Source organism: Ambystoma mexicanum, chromosome 4q (assembly GCF_040938575.1).
Source record: "Ambystoma mexicanum isolate Mex_15411 chromosome 4q, UKY_AmexF1_1, whole genome shotgun sequence".
Classification (NCBI taxonomy): domain Eukaryota; kingdom Metazoa; phylum Chordata; class Amphibia; order Caudata; family Ambystomatidae; genus Ambystoma; species Ambystoma mexicanum.
Window position 1 is genome coordinate 1,128,881,593 of NC_090928.1, and position 19,111 is coordinate 1,128,900,703.

General features: G+C 45.2%; 1 protein-coding gene across 1 annotated transcript in view; it reads right to left on the minus strand.

Moving 5' to 3' along the window:
• DNAH14 (dynein axonemal heavy chain 14) overlaps nt 1-19,111 on the minus strand; it is a 2,000,441-nt gene that overhangs the window by 1,895,542 nt on the left and 85,788 nt on the right. The window contains exon 3 of the mRNA XM_069608705.1: nt 9,947-10,074. Coding sequence (XP_069464806.1) covers nt 9,947-10,074 — 128 coding nt within the window. The remainder of the gene's footprint in view (nt 1-9,946; nt 10,075-19,111) is intronic.

Genomic DNA, 19,111 nt, shown 5'->3' on the forward strand with positions numbered 1-19,111 from the left:
CCTGAGAGTCCAAATGGAGAGTAGCACCGAGAGCCTGAGATTCCAAATGGAGAGTAGCACCGAGAGCCTGAGAGTCCAAATGGAGAGAAGCACCGAGAGCCTGAGGGGGGAACTGCATGCGACGTCCAAAGACGTATGTGCCGAACTTGCCGCAGTGCGCCGTGTGCTCACTGAGCTCTCACAAACCCTTAGGGACATGCATGGACGTGAGCAGGCAGACACATCATCCGTTGCAAGTTCCATCCAGGGCAGCCCCCAACGTAGATCTGGGAGGAACCTGCGCTCCACAGGCAGGGGTGCCCCTGATACCCGCAGAGGGGGCTTGCAATAGCGACAGCCCACTGACAATGAGCATCTTTGGACACTGGTGTTCGGGGGGGAGGTAGGAGGGTGGAGGGGGTGTGTTGGGCTCACTTGGGTGGCGGGTCGATAGGGTGTTCAACATGATATCACATATGCCATAAACAGTGCACGATCAACCAATGAGATGTGTGGACATTGATCTTTGTGTACTAGGCCATCATAGGCGTACAGTCCATATTGTGCATGTCCCAGACACACACAGTGCCACGAGTCCCGTGTCCATGTATCAGCCACCAGGCGTGAGTGCTAGAAGCATGCATCAATGAGATGCTGACGAATGTCACGGGCCTCCGGTGCCTCGCAGACTCCATGAGGTGCTGCCACATCCCCACCCTCATCATGACCATCATCAGGTGCTTGCAGTTCTGCGTCAGGGGGCATGGGCACATTTCTACGTACGCACATGTTGTGGAGCATGACACATGCCATGACCATCTTTGCAACCTTCTCATGGCGGTACAGGAGTGCCCCGCCAGACCTGCTGAGGCAGCGGAAACGAGTCTTCAGTAGGCCGAATGCCTGTTCAATGACTACACGGGTACGTGAGTGGGCATGGTTGTAGTCCTCCTCATGCTGGTCCCGTGGGTTCCGGACTGGTGTGAGGAGCCATCTCTTCAGTGGATATCCAGCATCACCTGTATGTGGACGAGAAACGTATGATGTGGAATGCCATTGCTACGTACGCACACCCCCCCCCTTCCTGCCAGGTCATTGCCAAATCACATACCCCACATAATCATGCATGTAATGAGACTCACCGAGTAGCCAGGATCTGTTCCCTGCGTGTCGCTCCATGTAGCGTGGTATTGTAGAGTTCCTCAAGACCATAGAATCATGGGTTGATCCAGGGAATCGGGCACAACAATGTGTAATGATCCTGTTGGAGTCACACACCATTTGTACATTCAGGGAATGAAATTGTTTTCGGTTGCGGTACTGGGCCTCCATGGCATGTGGGACGACCAATTCCACATGGGTGCAGTCGATGGCACCAATGCAACCCGGTATGCCGGCAAGTGCATGGAATCCCACTTTTGTGTTGGTAATTTCCTGCTCCGAGCGTGGTAGAGAGATGTAGTCGTCTGCGTGCTGCAGGAGGGCATCGAGCACTTGAAATAGTGTCCGTGAGAACAGTGGCTGAGAAATGCCATGCAACTGTCCGACTGTGTGCTGGTAGGTGCCTGTGGCCAGGAAGTGGAGTACAGACACCACCTTCAGTAGGGGTGGGATGGCGGTTGGGCTATCTATCATGCTGACAAGGTCAGCCTGTGTCATGTCCACAATGGCGGCTATGGTGTCCCGGTCCAGACGGTAGAGGGTGTGGATCTGCTCATCAGTGAGGTTGAACGGATGTGCTCGGAGGCGTGGGATTGCGGGCTGCCTGCGTGGTGGTAGTGGCTGTGCTGGCGGCCCTTGCTGGCCCTGCCTTGGCCTCCTCCTCCTCCTGCGTCTCCTCCGTGCGGCCGGTTGTAGTTGGTGTTCGTCTTCTTCTTGGAGTTGGAGTACTTGCAGTGCTATCAGGTCCCCCAGGGCCAACATCGCGAGTCCTGCCGGTAGCATTTCGGTGTGGTTGTGGGAGGAGACTGGCTGTGCAATTTATGTGTTTTCAGGCTGTATGGCCTCCACCTGTGGTGATTAATTCCACCTGTGCAAACTGCTCTCCCCTTTGGCCGAGCACGTCCCGCGCACAACGCTGCAATTCGGGGAATGGCATCTTGCTATTGCAATCATGTATTTGTACCCGATGGCCGTGTAAGATTGGTTGATATCAGTGGCGGCCGCTTTCATAGGGCGGGGGGGCGCCGCCCCCCCCCCCAAAGGACCCTGCCGAGGTATATTTAATTTAAAGTTATTGGACTTCCCTCCCAGATCTTGATGAGTATTGGCAAATACAAATTGTATTTTTCATTGCCTTTTCATTGCCAGCAGCAGCGCATCGATGCTGCAATCACAATAAGAATTAAATACCAGTCATTACCGTGAGGCTCAGTCAGCTGTGAGCTTCACAGTCTTCAGGGCTGGCTATAACAGCGGGGCGCGTCCCGTTTTACGCAGCTTTTCTTACAGTAAAGTGCGTGGAGCTCGTAGCTCCACGCACTTTACGTAAACCCATTTCAAGTAGGATGCTGGCAGGGCGCTTCAGTTCTGGCCCCGCCAGTAATAACATATACGCAAATAGCGCAATACGATTCCACTGTGTCTGTGTCCTGATGACACACATAGAAACAGAAATGTCATTGGCTGTTTGCCAGCCAATTACATTTGAGTGTGGGAGCGGGGTGGTGACGTAGGGTACGTGCCACCTACGGCCCACTTTCACTTTGGAAAAGTTGCACTGTCCATGCGTGGCTATAAGGCCCTGCTGCATCGGCGCTCGGCTGTGGCAAAGACCCAAAGGCCCTGTGGTTTTTAAATCCTGGAACCATGTCAACACCCCAGCAGGTTCAAGGACAAAGAAATCATCGCCGGATACGAGACGCAAGTGAAAGGTAAGCGAGTCTCTGATGCCTTTGGCTGCCTGCGAGCCTGTCCCTTTAACGGCGAGCAGTCTGAGCACCAGCTTAAATGATCCCTCACGCACTGTGTGATCTGTGGCCATTCCGCACGGGGGAGGGGTGGTGTAATGTCACATGGGCGCTACCTTTGCATTGCAGCCCCTTCCATCGGGGGCTGGGGGTTTAATGTGTCAGGCTGGCATGCGAACAGCTACTGGTATGTTATTGGAGGCCCCAACCCCTTTCGGTGAAGGCTATTGATCGCATCTGCTTGTAGGAAATGGGATGGGCAAGGAGTGTAATTCTGTGAATGAGACTCTGCCTCTTAAGTGTATGTTTATTGAACAATACACATTTCACTACCCAATTATGTCGAAAGCCATTTAGGTGGAATTGAACTCAGAGAAAAGTGCGGGGGTGAGGGCTGGCTTTCACCTGGAATGGGTGCTCCCCAGACCCCATTACGATAATAGTGAATTTGCAAAAGCGCAACCCCCACTTCTGTTCTGTGAATGAAGCGTCCCACGCACCAGGAGCTGCTCTCTTTCGATGCAGCTTAATCATTGTTTTGCAACTGGGAGTGGCGCTTGGAAGAGTATGTTGTGCAGCGTTTGGTGGAAGCATGGGAAGTGGTATGTGAAGTCAGGCCCTGGCCACGCTCGTTTTTGTGTCACTTTTCTGCTGATGGTAATTGAAGATGTCAGGCCTCGGATGAGCAGAGCTTAGGGTGCTGTGTTCTCATTAATGATTGCCTGGCATGGTCTGTGTTTGGTGTGGAGCGGAGGCTGATGCAAGAACGAAGCTGGCTGAACAATAGGGCAATGATTTGGCTAAAATGACATCTTGCTGAGCTTTTTAGGTGACTGTCAGGGGATAATGTAGCACGAGGGGGGTATGCAAAATGATTCGCCCCATTTATATGTATCCCTGTTATAATGATTACAGGTGCTTTATGTTGTGTGTTTGATGCCTAGTATCTTTTGCCTTATACCTTGTGGGCGACAGCCGCAAGTCGCAACACTAAGATTCACTCACTCTCTTTCACACTATGCATACACCATAGTACAAGCTATTCTCAATACAAGCTGCTGTAAAATGCACCATCACACTTGCACACGTAAGAATAATGTACCACCATTAGTATGTAAAACCTAATGCTTATGCCATATTTCAGTGCGTGTAAACAGTCAATTGCACATTTTGGAGGCCATTTTTCCCCAAATTTCCGGTGGGGGGGGAGTAACCCCCAGACCTCGCTTGTGTGGTGGGGGCACGCTGCGTGCGCTCGCTGACCAAATTACCCCTAGGAACTTTACGCCCCACCAGCTTTCAAACTCACCAGCCACCACTGGTTGATATGTTCATTCTGCTGTGGTCCCATTGTTTCACATACTATCTGTGCAGTCGCGAACAGACTTGTGAAGGGTCAGTGGAACGTAGTACTCGAGTAACGGTGGGCCCTCATGCATCACTGTACCGAGTTGCAACGACGGGCGGGGCGTCCCATTTGTGGGTGAAGGCAGTTGCCATTTTCACACACAGCCGCACTCGATGGAATAATTAGTGATTTCAAACGGCCACAGATGCCTCTTCGACGTGATGTTGCAAATGAGGAATTCGAAGGGCGGCGCTTTCGGTTTTCAGCTAGCGGCGAGGAAATGCCCACAGGTCTGACTGCAAATATAACGTACTATTGTTCAATGTCCTTGAGACAGGGGCCATGGCGAGGATGCAATGATTGATATGAATAGTTTGGGATGCGCAATAGCGACGTGGGCGATGAGGCCGGACGTTCCCAAATACATGTTACTTCACTACACTGGAATTACGGGCTGGGGCACTGTGGATTTTGCAGGCTGCATAACGCACAGACTCAATGGATATTTCTAATGTTATGTGAGTAAATATTCAGGCGTTTTAATCCCGGGATGAGGGAATGATGAATGGATGCATGGGCAGGTGATTTGATACAGAGTTTGCCATGTACAGGGCTTCTTGGGATCTATCCGCCTCCCCTACGCTATGTGATGCAGGGCTGCCATAGTGGGACCATCGTCTATCTGGCCTTGTTGAGCCCTCCCTGTCTCGACGCGCCCTCAGACACTTGTGTCCATGCACGTTAACATTCCCATCTGATGGATTCTGTTTTGACAGACGCATGCACAGGTACACTCGTTTGTGATGGTGTTTGCACCTCGATATAGATGGTTATGAGTCGCAAGTGGTTTTGGGGTGGTGATGATCCTTTGGAGTGGGCTAGCATGCATATGGCTGTGGATTTAGTGTGATCATTGAAGTGAGTTGTTCGAATGTAGTTCTGATGGCCATTCTGTTCTTTTTCTTTTCTTTTGGTTGACAGGTATCTCCTCCCCTTTTGCCACTGCCATCTGTATGCCACTCCTGCAGATGGGTTTTACTCCCGACACCTGCTGCTTCGTGTTAATCAGTGGAGCAGCATTACGATCTTATGGGACGATCGCCAATGGCCCACATGCCCTTACGCAGTACTGGTGGCTCGGAGCAACATTTCGGCCTTTCAGCTGGACTAGTGCCTCCCCATTGGGACGGCCCTGCGGTTCTGTGCGCTTCCATGTTGCCTTTTCGTACGTGAATGTGGCTCTGTGTACCATGAGGGAACAGGGCGTCACACAAGTAGTGGCTGGTCATTTCTTGCGGATGCAGCCCACAATGGTGAAAAGTGTTTTGGAGTTCATGGCCTGATGGCTGTATGGGCTTGGTGATTTTGATGTGCATTAAATTTCTATTCTGATTTGGCCCGTGTAGCGTTTTTCTTTGCAAGTGATGTGGCATATGCCTATTTGGGGGGCGATGTATTGTGAGGAGATCTGCATTGGGTTCCAGCTTCGGAGTTTAGTTGCGTGGTACTGTACTGGGCGCGTTTGCCTACGAAGCCCGTGAGGTCAGGGATGGGGGCTGCCAATATGACAGTTTGAATGTTGTCATGCTCAGGGGCGGGGGATTGGGTTTTGTGTAACAGATGCCGGTCAGCCAGGTGGACTGGTGGAATGATGTGATTCTCGGAATATTGCTGGTCACAGGTGCCTGTGTTTGCGTGCGTTTCTTGGTGGGGGACTGTGGTCATGTCCATTGGGATGGCTTCTGTATTCGTGCCATCTGTGCCCTGCAGCTCCCATTGGCCCCTGTTGTGTTTCTTTTGTTCGTTGGCATGCATGGGTGACTTGTACATTTCAATGGTTGCATTGTGACTTCATTGCACCTACGGGGAGTTGTACTTTGTGGGCAGGGAGCGGTGTACAGGCACTCAGTGGGGCCGTTTACGGTTGATTCGCGATGCCGTACTTCTCACCATGGCGGAATGGTACATTCCGCCATGCTTGATGGCGTTAGGTACATGTCCGCTAGGGTCGGAATTGGCGTACCCTTGCGCCATGGTGGTGTTTGCGGTTTGGCATGGCGCGCGCGCGCGTGCTTGGTGCAGTTAGCGTTGGCGTTCACTGCGGTGTCGCTAATGGCTTCGTACTTTGCGGTGACGGGTCATAGTCGCACCGAGCGCTATTCGATGGCGGTATTGCATTTCCGCCATCGTTTTCCGAATTCCGCAAGGGTCGTAATGAGGGCCAATGTGAGAACTACCATTGCCAAACCAAATGGCACTAAATTCACTATTCAACAGTTCATCAACTGCAACAGTAAATTTGTCATTTATATCATTAACTGCCTTTGCAACAAACTTTACATTGGGAGTACCATCAGGAAACTCAAAACCAGAATCAGTGAACATATTTGGGCAATCACTAATCAAGATATGAGATCACCAATAGCCAATCACTTCATGGAAACACATCAACCGACTCAGATCAGCCAAATCAGATTTTACGGAATTGTCAAACTTAAACCTGCCCCCAGAGGATGCAACTTGGAACTCAAACTAAGACAACAAGAAGCATGTTGGATCTGTTTAATGGATACCTGCCACACCGGTCCGAACACAGACCAAGAGATATGCCATTTCTTCTAAATCATTAAAACTCACCACTATCATATCGTACTAATTATCTTTTCAAACATCCCACATATTCGCCACCTCAGCAGTAACACCACGCATAACTTCTTTGCTTCCTTACCACAACCTAATGTTGATCCCACCCTCTTTTTAACCATGAAACACTCTATGTACTTTAACTCAAATAATGAGCAAGTCTTATGCATTCATATCGGTCTCCCCCATGTACCTATATGACTGGAGACCGATATCGCTAGTGACCAAAGTACCCACTTAATTGAAACACATACATCACCTGAGCTCAATAATTACTGTCAACTCCTCAAACCAAGAGGAAGTTTCCCACCACTGAGCAGACACAGTGCCCAAACATGTCTTCCCGAGTGACCTCACGGCCAGAGATCTAGACTCTCTGCAAACTTTTCTCCAACCAATCGGGATCATATATTATGTTTTTCACACAACTTTTTTCTCTTAGAATAGCAAATCACGTTTTGCTCCAATATACAACTGTCCATCCTAGCGGTTGAATCTAAGGCTCTCTAGCCGCCTAGAGAGCGTGTGCGTGATGACGACACCACGCGACAATGTACGTACGGATGACGTCGTCACGCACACGTCGCTGCACGAAAACGCATTTCCTATAAACACACATTGTTACATCAACACTGCAGACACCTACGAACGAGAAATAACATTGGAAACCTATCGGTAAGCATTATTTAAGTACTACCCCTTTCATACTTTTAGCACTGCATGGATATTGGATCCATTTACGCCTATCTTCTTCTGCCTAACGGCCATACCTGCCTTTACGTAATTGTGATATTACCTTATGCTCAGAGGGAACTTTAACCACACTCTAAATCGGATCTATGCTACTCACCTTTGCTATATTTGCCAAAAGACACTTCCACGTATTTACGAGCACACTTCAAGCATTGCTCGACGTGTCTTGTTGACCAAGCATTTGAATATGTTCAGTTTAAAATGCCAACACACATAACATAGTGCCTCTTACTTCTACAGACCAGAACAAACGGAATTCATTCATTCCAGTACAAACGAAGTGAACTAATCTCATCAATTAATCTGACCTGACCACAACTTTGTAAGTAAACATCATTTGTTATATTTATACCCATATCACTTAGAACTAACAGCATAAGACTCACTGCTCAAACTAACCCCAATCTCCCTCTTCCTCTTCCTCTCATACACCCTTTGATTCTCATCCTATATTCCTCCTGAAGAACCACCGCGACTGTGCGGTGGAGAAACACGTGTTGAGGAACTAGTATCTCTTCAAACCTAGGAACGAGGTTTGCATACCACTAGAACCCAAGGGAACATTACAAATTGATGCATTCACTGCATTGATCTCAACCTCAACAGGATTCTTCTATCTTTAAGGACTTTCTCAATTTATGAGACTTAGCGAATTGAACTAAGAATTCCAAACCAATAAAGATCCCAAATCAACAAGGATATAATCCAATTTACAAACAAGACCTAGTGCATTCAACTAAGGATTTTTCTAAAAGGACAAAATAATAAATCTTAGTGAAAACAACTCAAGATTTCACAGGACTTTGCCAAAGGATATAGACTAAAATCTAAGTACGAACAACTTATAATCTCATACTGTTGTTACTCTTATAAGAATTTACTTTGCTCTAACAAACATTTACTTTATTTTGGACGCAAATGTGCAAATCAAATTTTTGATTAGAATTGCAATTTAAATAAAACTATAAGGAATCTGAACACTTTTGTTTGAATATTCATTTAACTTCGAGAAGCGCAACAGGAGGGCTTTTTCTCTTCTAAGTTTGCCCAAGCCCAGGTCAGCCTCTGTGGCATCCCTCTACTGCAGCATCTCTACCATCACCATTCTTTTTCTTTGTAACAATTTCCACTTAGAGCGCCAACACTGTTTCAAAGGCTGAACCCTCCTTTCTCTAGTTCTCATTACTAAAGACTAGGGGTGTCACGGTATTTCTTTTATGACGGTACGATAACCTTCTTGCCAAATGACGGTATATCATGGTTATCACGGTATAGCAGGTGGAGTTAACTGATCTTAAAAAATATTTTCTAAAAGGTCATAAATTGACAGATGCATCATCACAAACAAAACCAGGCACCCAGGGCCAGAATTGTGCTTTTCAACATACTTTCCACTGAAATGCCTTGCTTCCACCAAACACAAGTGTGGAGAGGAGGGGGTGGGGTGGAGGCCTGCTGCAACTGGCAAAGCAAACTGAATAGCTTTTCTTAAGTGGTCATTTAGGCTTTTTGCTTCCCCAGTGGCTACTGGTGAAGATGAACATGTTACCTACCATCTTGATAACCTGCATGCCACAGATCAATGGAGGCTGATGGTAGTTCGTTCGTGTTTCTCTCTCTCTCTCTCTCTCTCTCTCTCTCTCTCTCTCTCTCTCTCTCTCTCTCTCTGGTTTTCAGTAATCGCTGACATGTTACCCTTTGGTATGGCAGCAGGGAATACCCACAGAGATGAGTGAATTTCGCAGTGTGACTTATTATATGTAAATTCAATGATAGAACCAGGGAAATCCCCCATTGTCATATGTTTAGAGAACATCATCCATTATAAATATATAAACCCCAAAGCCGCCACCCCAAAGTAAACCCTTTTCCTTCTTGGCACTGTATCTATTCTTCCTATTGCTAACATATTGATTTTGTGTAAGGCACGTGTGGTTTATGGAATGGCATTAAAAACTGCTCCAACTGAAACTACTTGGCAGACGGCACATCCAACAGTGCAAAACCAAGACTACGCAGCAATTTCTTACTGCAGCCTTTCCAAATCAGATTGAAAAGCACACTTAACGATATGAACAGTATAACGTTATAAACAATGTGACGGTTATTATTGTTCAATTAAGAGGTTCACGGTATCTTTAACGGTATACCGTTATACCGTTACATCCCTACTAAAGACCCTGACCACAGGGCTAAAGGAAAATCTCTCTTACACTATGGTAAGCAATCACACACGAGACCACAATACAAAACTCAATCACAGCAATCTCAAAAGGATTTTGTGAAAAAGAGCAAACATTTCATTTGAACCTACTCATTGCTGTCTGCTTTTTCTGCCTTTATGCTGTGGGTCCTCTTTCGGTCTGTCCTGTACATCGAGGTACGGATAGCAGCAGGCTTCTTCATGCCCATAGTTCCTGAAGGAGGCTTTGGAGGACAAACCTGAAAAATAAAAATAATGAGCTCCTTGTTCCATGTAGTGATCTTCTGGCAAAATGTAGCTGTACACCACTTGCCGACACAGTTTCATAGACCTATCTTGTAGCGTGCTAACAGATAACACATATTCCTGAAAACAGAAGGCTCAAAGCCCAACTTCATGAAAGGGATAAACATGAATAAACATTTACGGTTATCCCTTAGGCGCTTCTGAGCCCAACTTGAACAGATTACAAGTTCTCCAGAACAACGTACTTCGCTGTGCCTTGAACATACATTGTTCCAGCCATTTCTCGACCTTCAGACGCAACTCTCACTGGTTACAAGTACGAGATAGAATCAAACTTCGCACACTTGTTATTACACATACATGTCTGGGCAATATAGCCCCCAAATACTTGTCAGACAAATTCTCAAGGCACCATTCTACCAGACCCACCAGATCTTCATACCTGCACTACTTCAATATAGCCAAGTATAAACTGAAAACGGCAGGGGGATCGAGTTTCCCAGTGCTTGCAGCCAAGTGCTGAAACTCCCTCCCTTCAGCTACCAGAGTCGAACCCTCCTTCTGGTCTTTCAGATCCAAAGTGAAAGAATGGCTCCTCACCCAACCATCACAATGGCCGCTCTTGAACTTAAGTCAACCCCAGACCACCTTGTTCATCTAATTATACCTCAACCACACTTGCTTTAAGGCAACCCCGACCCACCTCTGCATCATTAATCCTTCACTACTTTGCCTAGCGCTTCTGTTATTATTCTTGTCATTCTCTAAGTCATTTACAACTTTGGCCATTATCATTTGACAAAGGTATAGTCCAGTCTTGCTCTGCTCCATCGCATGGTGCACTATATATCCAGGACTACTAGTCCCTAGACTTTATGTAAATTGTGTGGTCTCATCTCATGCCTTATTGACTGTTGCTACTGCCCCAATGACCACCTGTAACCTGGTCACTAGTACTATCCTGTCTGCTGCAAGTGTAACTGTATTATCTATGCACAGCGCCCAGATACCTCAGGGTTAGGCGCGCTATATCAATAATAAACAAATAAACTAAACAATACTAAACTAATCATTTGACAAGTCTGGTCCTAAAGCTCAGAGGGTGGCCAAGGTGTCCAAAGAACAACGATTCCAGCCCAACAAGACATGTAGTTGCAGATCTATTTATGTGCACATGCATCATATAATCCAGATCAATATGAAATTCCAAAGGATATGACACCATGGAATAGTTATGGTCATGAGTGACCGAAGCAGTGCTGCACTATCCTATGTGAGTGGTGTCATTGCATGTACAAATAATGGCCTTCCTCGTTTAGATTGTGGGCATGTTTGAAGGGATATAACTTTAAAGCATCACTAGTTATCCACTGGGAATTATCACAAGGATATAAAAATTAAAAGATTGCCCAGATTAATTTACGGTGTCAAAACACAGCCTATTGGCATTGACTGGTGGACATTAGAGGCCTTGTTGTGGCAGAGAGCTCTGGCTCTTCCAACTGGAGTCCCTATTAGTGTAATTAGGCAGGAAGCAGGTCTCTTGTAAATTCAATCTCTGGTAGATAGAAGCTCCAGTTATTTTGTACGATTTTAATTTATCTGATAAAAAGCCTTTTTGAGGACTGAATTATATAGTACTGCATTGTATGTGTCATTTGCATAGCCCAATTTTACCATTATAGTCTCAATGCACTGTTAGTAGGAACGCCCTTGGAGGAACGAAGTCCAGAGTGTTGGAGATTGTAGAGCATGTTTATGATGCATGTGTGCATTTGGCCAAACAAAAGACTTAGAAGGGCTGGCCAGGCTTCGGTAGAGAAGCAACCCATGAGGTCAGGCATGTGGATGGATGCTGAGAAGAGTAGGGGTGGCCTCAGTGCTAGAGACTCGCTATGTGTTCAGTGTGCTCAAATTTATCGTAGGTCTGCTCTGCATTCTGCGGTCAGAGGTTTTGAGGCGTAATCTGGTGTAAGTAGGCAGAGAATTTATGTGAACAACACAACCACATTGTTGTCGTAGTCCTTGCTGTATACTGATGTGTGTGGTTAGCCATGCCTGCGGCCAGTGGAGTGGTGTATCATACGTACCTTGCTGCCATTAGTGGCGCTTTGATGCTTAGGGCGCCCACTCAGGTATTTGGCTTCTTCTGTTAGCTTTTGCAGCTGTGATAAAAAACAGCTAGCAGCAACAACAGTCTATCCTCCAGCTAATTGCCACCGGAGGCGCACAGGTTGCGCTTCTAGATTCTTCTAGGTGAGTCAGGTGTACGATAGGGTGGTGGTGGCATTGGGTCTATCAGACCACTGTGCTTCTACTACTATTGTTGCGATTTGCCCGTTTTCTATACATGCCTGGTGCAGCCCTTCATCAATCCTGTGGCATTACATGTATGAGTGCTGTGAATCAGTTAATTGTGCTCGAGAGAAGGCAGGGTCTGTAATACTTTGAGCTAAAATATGACGCCCGTGCACAGTGCATTATGGTGTGCTCAGAGCCATAATGGACATTCGCTCCATGCCTCAGTGAAAGCTGCACTTGCTGTGAGCCGTCAACATATTTTCAGCATCATTAGCACTATTTCACTGGTAACATGTTTTCAAAGTTATTCGTTGCTTATGTTGGTTTGCATTGCTTATCCAATGACAATGTACGTGAACAGGCTGGGATACGCAGGGGCCGACTGGTACCTGATAACATTGCTATGGACATTGTCAAAGTTGAGGATAAGTTCTAGAGTTATTTTTGCTACTTTCTTGAGAAAGGTAAGTGTTCTGCTGCTTGAGGTTACTATGGGTCACTCCGTCCGGGGGTACACGGCAACTGTGAACGGGTAGAGACTCAGGCGATAGGATTCTAGAAGATGCCAACCCGCTTTTGCGGAGTGCTTAAAATGTGGGACACTGAAGAGACCTGGCAGAAAGCTTCAACCTGGATGGGGGAACGCCTTGCTCTGGGCCTGTTGGCTGCCGTGGTCTCTTTCCTGACTGTTTAGGGGCTTTTCAGCTGATTCTGGCAAGAGGAGGGCATTCTTTAAAGCTGTGCCAACAGTGATGTATATTCTTTAGACTGCTTTGCTTCATTTATTCTGTGTTGAGTTTATTCGTTTATGTATGCTTTTTGATTAATAAGATGCTTTATAAGAGCCAGTTTATTATTTAGCTAAGAGTGTGTATGTGTGTGTAATTGCCTCCCAGAGTTCAAGGTTTTTCATACACTGTATTGTTAAGAGAAAAAAGATTTGTCTGTGCACTCTTTGAAAAGCAAAACAGGGTCAAGATAGCTGTATGAAAGTGTGTGTGGTCTGGGCCACTGCAAACACAGCGGGCACCGTCAGGTGTTTGGAAAAGGTCAGTGACATCTCGAACAAAACAGCCGCCACTGGCTGGGGAGATAGTAATATACTGTGGATTTATGGGGTCTTCACAATAATTCAGTAAAAAGCAAGGTTTTTGGGGCTTTTTTGAAGGAGAGTCTGGGTGGCAGATGTACAGAGGAAGAGTGCTCCAGATGGTGGGAGGTAGGATAGAGAAACCTGGTGGAGTGCTGCAGTGGAATAGCCAGAAGGAGAGCTGAGCCCGATCAGAGGTTTATGGGCGGATGGTAGTGGATGCTTTTGTTCTGAAGAACTCAGGTCCCGCATTAAGAAGTGCACAGTTTGTGATGCACATGGCTTTGATGGTTGCTCGTAGGCTAACTGGGAGCCACTGCAAAATTCAGAGTGTATGGGTGATGTGTTCTCTGGACGAGAGGGTGAGGAGCAGTCTGGCTCCAGCAATTTGGATACTTTGAAGTTTCCTTAGATGGTATGCAGGGACGCCGAGGTAGAGGGCATTGGCGTAGTCCAGGCAGGAGATGGTAACGGCCAGTAATCCAGAGACTCTTTGAGGGTAAGAGAGGTAAGGACATATTTGTTTTAGGATGACTAGGTGGAAGTGGCAGGTTCTGGATACAGAGTTAATGTGCTTGGAGAGGGACAGGTCTGTGGTCATGATACGTCCAAGATGTTTGACGGAAGTGAAGATTACAGGTGGGTGTCTGAGGGCAGCCGGACACGGTAAAGGCTGGTCATCAGAGCAGTTTTCCCCACATATTAGGATCTTCGATTTGTATGGGTTGACGATTAGGTAGTTGTTGGTCATTGAATGGTCGATGTCCGAGAGACAAGAGACAAGGTTGAGAGGTGGCGAGGTTTGGATCTTAGGGATTTTCAAAATGAACTGAGTATTGTCTGCATAGTTGTAGCAGGTAATGTTGCATGAGTGGATGAGAGCTGGTAGTGGGTTTAGGAAGAGGTTGACAAAGAGTGGTGAAAGGGGTGCCCCTTGCGGCATCCCTTTTATGACTGGGTGGGGGACGAAGGAGAAAGGCAGAAGCAGAACGATTTGTGAGTGACTGAAAATAAAGGAAGTGATCCAATTAAGGGCAGAGTCTTTGATGCCTAGGGTGTGGAGCCTCTTCCTCGGTATTGTGTGGTTGATTGTATCAAAGGCTGCGGAAAGATCCAGGAGGACGAGTGCGGCACACCCTTCTGAGTCGGCAGTTATTTTTAGGTTGCCCCAGATGGAGACCAGAGAAGATTCTGTTCCACAGAAGGGTCGGAACCCCGATTGGGCTGGGTCGAGTAGACTCTTGTCTTCTGTGAAAAGGCAAAGTTGCTTATGTGCTCCACGGTCAATTTGTTTCTCAATGAAGCAGGTATTGGAGATTGGGTGGTAGCTTGAACGGAAGAGTGGTTCGTGGCTGGGTTTTTTGAGAAGTGGTTTTACATTAAAGGTTTTGAAGGCCTCCGGGAAAGTGCCTGATACGAGTGTGACCTTCAATTGAGCACATTCACGGTTCCGGAACACTCTGTCAGATCGGTCTCCCCAACTCACCAGCTGTGTTGATCTCTCTGATATTTCTTTATTCTTGGAGCCAAGGACGATACCACAGCGGCTGCTGTTGCTCCTCCCCGCCTTGGTTAGTTACGCTGGAGCGTCTTCGGTATCACCGACACACAATGCAGGATTCTTCAGTCTGGTTTGCTGGCCTTGTGCGTCCTGCCTCAAAGGTTTCGTGAAAATAACGGTTTCTTGCCAAAAAGGTCAAGGGTACTTCTCTCCTTGTAAACCCTTCTTGGTTTCCTGTCTTTCTCCCCTCGTTCAGCTGCGGACTCGAAACTGCTGTTCCTTCGTGTGCTTTGCCTCGCTCAGAGTGTGCTCTTGTGTTGTGCCTTTTATCCATGTGGGGAAGTTTAATGGAAGTCAGGTGTGAGTAATCGCCAGTAATTGCCTGACCTCACCTGACCTTAGTAGTGTGACATGTCAGGTAAACTGCTCGGGTGTGAGTCTGTTTTCTCCCAGAGCAGGCTCTCTGTATGGAAGTGTTTGTGAAGGGAAGGGGGATAAAGTTCCCACCTATCTTACCTGGTAGGATGGGGTAAAGGTGTTAAAGGGGGAGGGATACCACATCTCACCATCCCACTCCCTGAGTAACCCTTACCCAGGTGATCCTCCTGCACTGGTGCACCCCCAGAAACTGGACCCAAAAGTGATGGCTGTGTCCTGGCCACCTGGATGACAGATCTCCGGGGACTAGCGGGTGAGACACCTTCTGGTTTCTCACAATGGTGAAACGCCTAAATTTGAGATTCAACAGTACATTGAGAAACGCATACATTTGAGATACAGCAGGACAGGGTGAAACACCTAACTCTGAGAGAGAGCAGTGATTGCCTTGAGGGAGCGAGGTGCGAGCGCAAACACACACAGAACACTACCCGGTTGTAAATGCTGGATTAAGTGCAAAATTCAACGGCAAACAGTGAGGTGAAGCAAAATGATGGCTTAAAGGGGTTGCAGCACTCTCGTAACCCAGCTTGCTGCAAAATATTAAGGATAGACAAATTCTGCCAAGTATTTAATTAATGGACAGCACTTTGTTGTAATAAATTACATTCTGTTGATTCTACTGTTTAGGAGTTCAGAAACCAAACAAAAAAAATGTAAGACTTCATCAGCGAGATTGGATTGAAAACAGAGAACGTATCATGAAATATCACTTGTTTTACCATTCATGGACGGAAGTCAAACCTTTTAATGCAACTTATTATTATTTACTCAGCTAGCCTTCTTGTGAATTTAGAAATGATTTTATTAGGTTAAAACTGAACTTCTTTTTAACCAATGAAGTGATGGGTGCTAAAACCAAGGTTGCAGGAGATAGATTATGTCGAGACGCTTAGTCATCGTTTGATAGAATGTAATGTTTTGTCGCCAATGCAGAAGCACCGGTTGAGTAAATTTGTAAATCATGAGACAAGTTTTCAAACTGACCAATTTTGGCTTAGAACTCCTGCAGCTCAACAGACAGCGTTGTCAATAGCAGTGTTAGCATTTGTGAAAGCAATGATTCTTTAAACTGTTATTTCAAATTTAGTAAATATTGTATTATGTATTCGTAGCTTGATGGAATTATGTATTGTTAACTTTTTATATTTTGATAGCAAGGGATACAAATCAAATGAAAGGGCTCCTACTATGACTGCAACTCAGTCCCAAACAGTACAGACTACAAGATAGAGGGTTGTTAGTGATTGGTAATAATGGCAACAAATATTGTAATGCATGTCAAAGGATAGATCAAGGAACCTCGATGAAAAGTTACATGCTCTGTATTTTAGTGGTGTCAAAGGACTTGTTTGTGGGGCATGGTGGTGTCACTTTACAAAGAATTGTTGGTGTTGCGATCATTCAGTTTACTTTTGCAATCAAAGGCATCCTGACCCGATCAAAGTTTATTTTTTATTTGCCCTAGCCTGCTATACTGCTAGAAATATGTATTTACAAACAGTAAAAAGAAGACAACAGAGGACTCCAAAATTGAATTGTACTTCAATTCACATAAAACTTAAAGATATCATCAGAGAAAACAACAAGAGGGAAAAGGTTGTAACAGAAAAGGGACCCAAAAAGTGTTTTTAGGTAACTAGTAATGTCTGATTACATATGGTCTATACATCTGAGCCTTTCCGACTACCTTTCCAGCTGAATTATTACTGTACTTGCATACAGTAGTTCTGAACATGTACAAGTTAACTGCTGAAAGTCTTCAGCCAGTTTACTTTTCAAATCATTTCGAAAAATTTTTTTTTTAAATTCTTTGATTATGCCCTTGAATTCTATTTTTCTCAATATATTTTTTGTTTCGTCCCTCCTGATTGTTAAGGCCTTTCTCAGGAAAATGGTTGTGGCCTTTGTGAGAGGAGGGTACTGGTCTGCCGAGAGGTAAACAATATTTCTTGATAGCTTCTTATACCATTGTCCCCCATATGCCGGTGCATTGTACACGGACGAAAGTTGATGACTTGGTACCTGGAGTTTCCAGATTGCTTCTTTTTTATTTAATTTTTTTTTTTTATTTGATTTAGTTGAAATTTCAACTTTACAAATATATAAAAATAATCATTCAGTGATAATAAAAGAAAAAATTAATTTTGTCATTCAATTATGTAATTATATATTCATATACGTACTGTGCCAATAAACATTCACAGTGTCCGCATAATTTTATCATGCTAATAGTACAATCATTTCTTAAAAAAACAAGGTTCCTCATAAGGAAAGGTAGTATCAAGAATATGAATCGTTGCAATTCTGACAGAAATGTTTACCGACCCAAATATTTCAGCCCATAGATCATCGTTGGAATGAACAAAATACTTTTGACTCAAGCATTTAAAAAGTTTGGCTCTTTGTGAAATAAAGGCAATACATTTCATTATAATGTGACAGAGGGTTTCTGTTATAGATGTGTCTTTGCAAAAGCGACAGTAGCTTAGTTCTTTTTTGACAAGTCCTCGTTTTAACAGAATTGCATTGACTGGCCACAAGTTCAAACGTAACCTTAAGATTTTCATTCTTAAAGCTGGAGAAGGGCATCTAGCGAGATAATCTGCCATAGTCCGTAGTTGTTTGTGGCCAAACAGATTCCTGTTGAAATCTTTAAGTTTGAGGCATTTCTCTTGAGTCATAGACCAATCTGCTTGATAAAGTTTGGTCTTTGCTCGGTTTGGATTTGTGACCAGAAGATCAATCGAAATATCTGCCTCAGCAAGGGCATTCAAAGTGTGTGCTCTCCATGTTGAGGGAAATAAGTGAGTCGAGGTCAACAAGTAGTCAGCCAAAATTGCTAGACTATTTCGATTGGAAATGCCCATGATGCATTTTCTAAGTAATGTGCACATTTTCCAGGTGACTTGTGCCTGTATTGATAAGAGACCAAGTTCATATCTAAGAAGCATATTAGGAGTGCTTTTTGGTAGGTTTATTGTGCTTTTCCAAAATTTAGCTTCAAGCTGGTTCCAGAATTTTGGAGTCCTCGGTAACACTGATTCCATTCCGTATGTAATAACCGGTAATACTTTCTGCTGGTAGAAACACATAATGGGCGTGCAAGTGAATTTGCCAAATTTACGGTGCACAATTTTTGCTTGAGAGATCAACCTTGTTAGTTTGGAACGGGTTGTTAATTCAAGCGATTTTTCCGAAAAAAGATTGTTAAAGTTGTCCCCAAATATTTAAATTCCGATACCACTTGAAGCCTGCGACTACATATTGACCATTGAAATTTGTTTTGAAAGGACGATTTAGATTTGCCAAGAATGATAATTTGTGTTTTGTTTTGATTCACAGTGAGATTATTAGTTGAAACATAATGATCAAGTACATTAAGAAGGGTTTGTAGCCCGGATGGAGCTTGGGAAATCAAAACTAAATAATCTGCATAAAGGAGCCATGCTATAGCTTGGTTTCCGAGCTTTGGTGGATCAAATTGGGCTGAGGCAAATTCATCAGCTGCGTACAGTAAAAACAAGTTGAACAGGGTTGATGCAAGAATGCATCCTTGCTTCAAACCTCTTGCAGTTGGAATTATTTTAGATAGCAGGCCTCCCATGTTTAACTTTACTTGTAACGATGTGTTTGAGTGTAGCAAGCTTACAATTTTTATCAATTCTTTAGGGCAATCATATCTCAATAATTTTCTCAG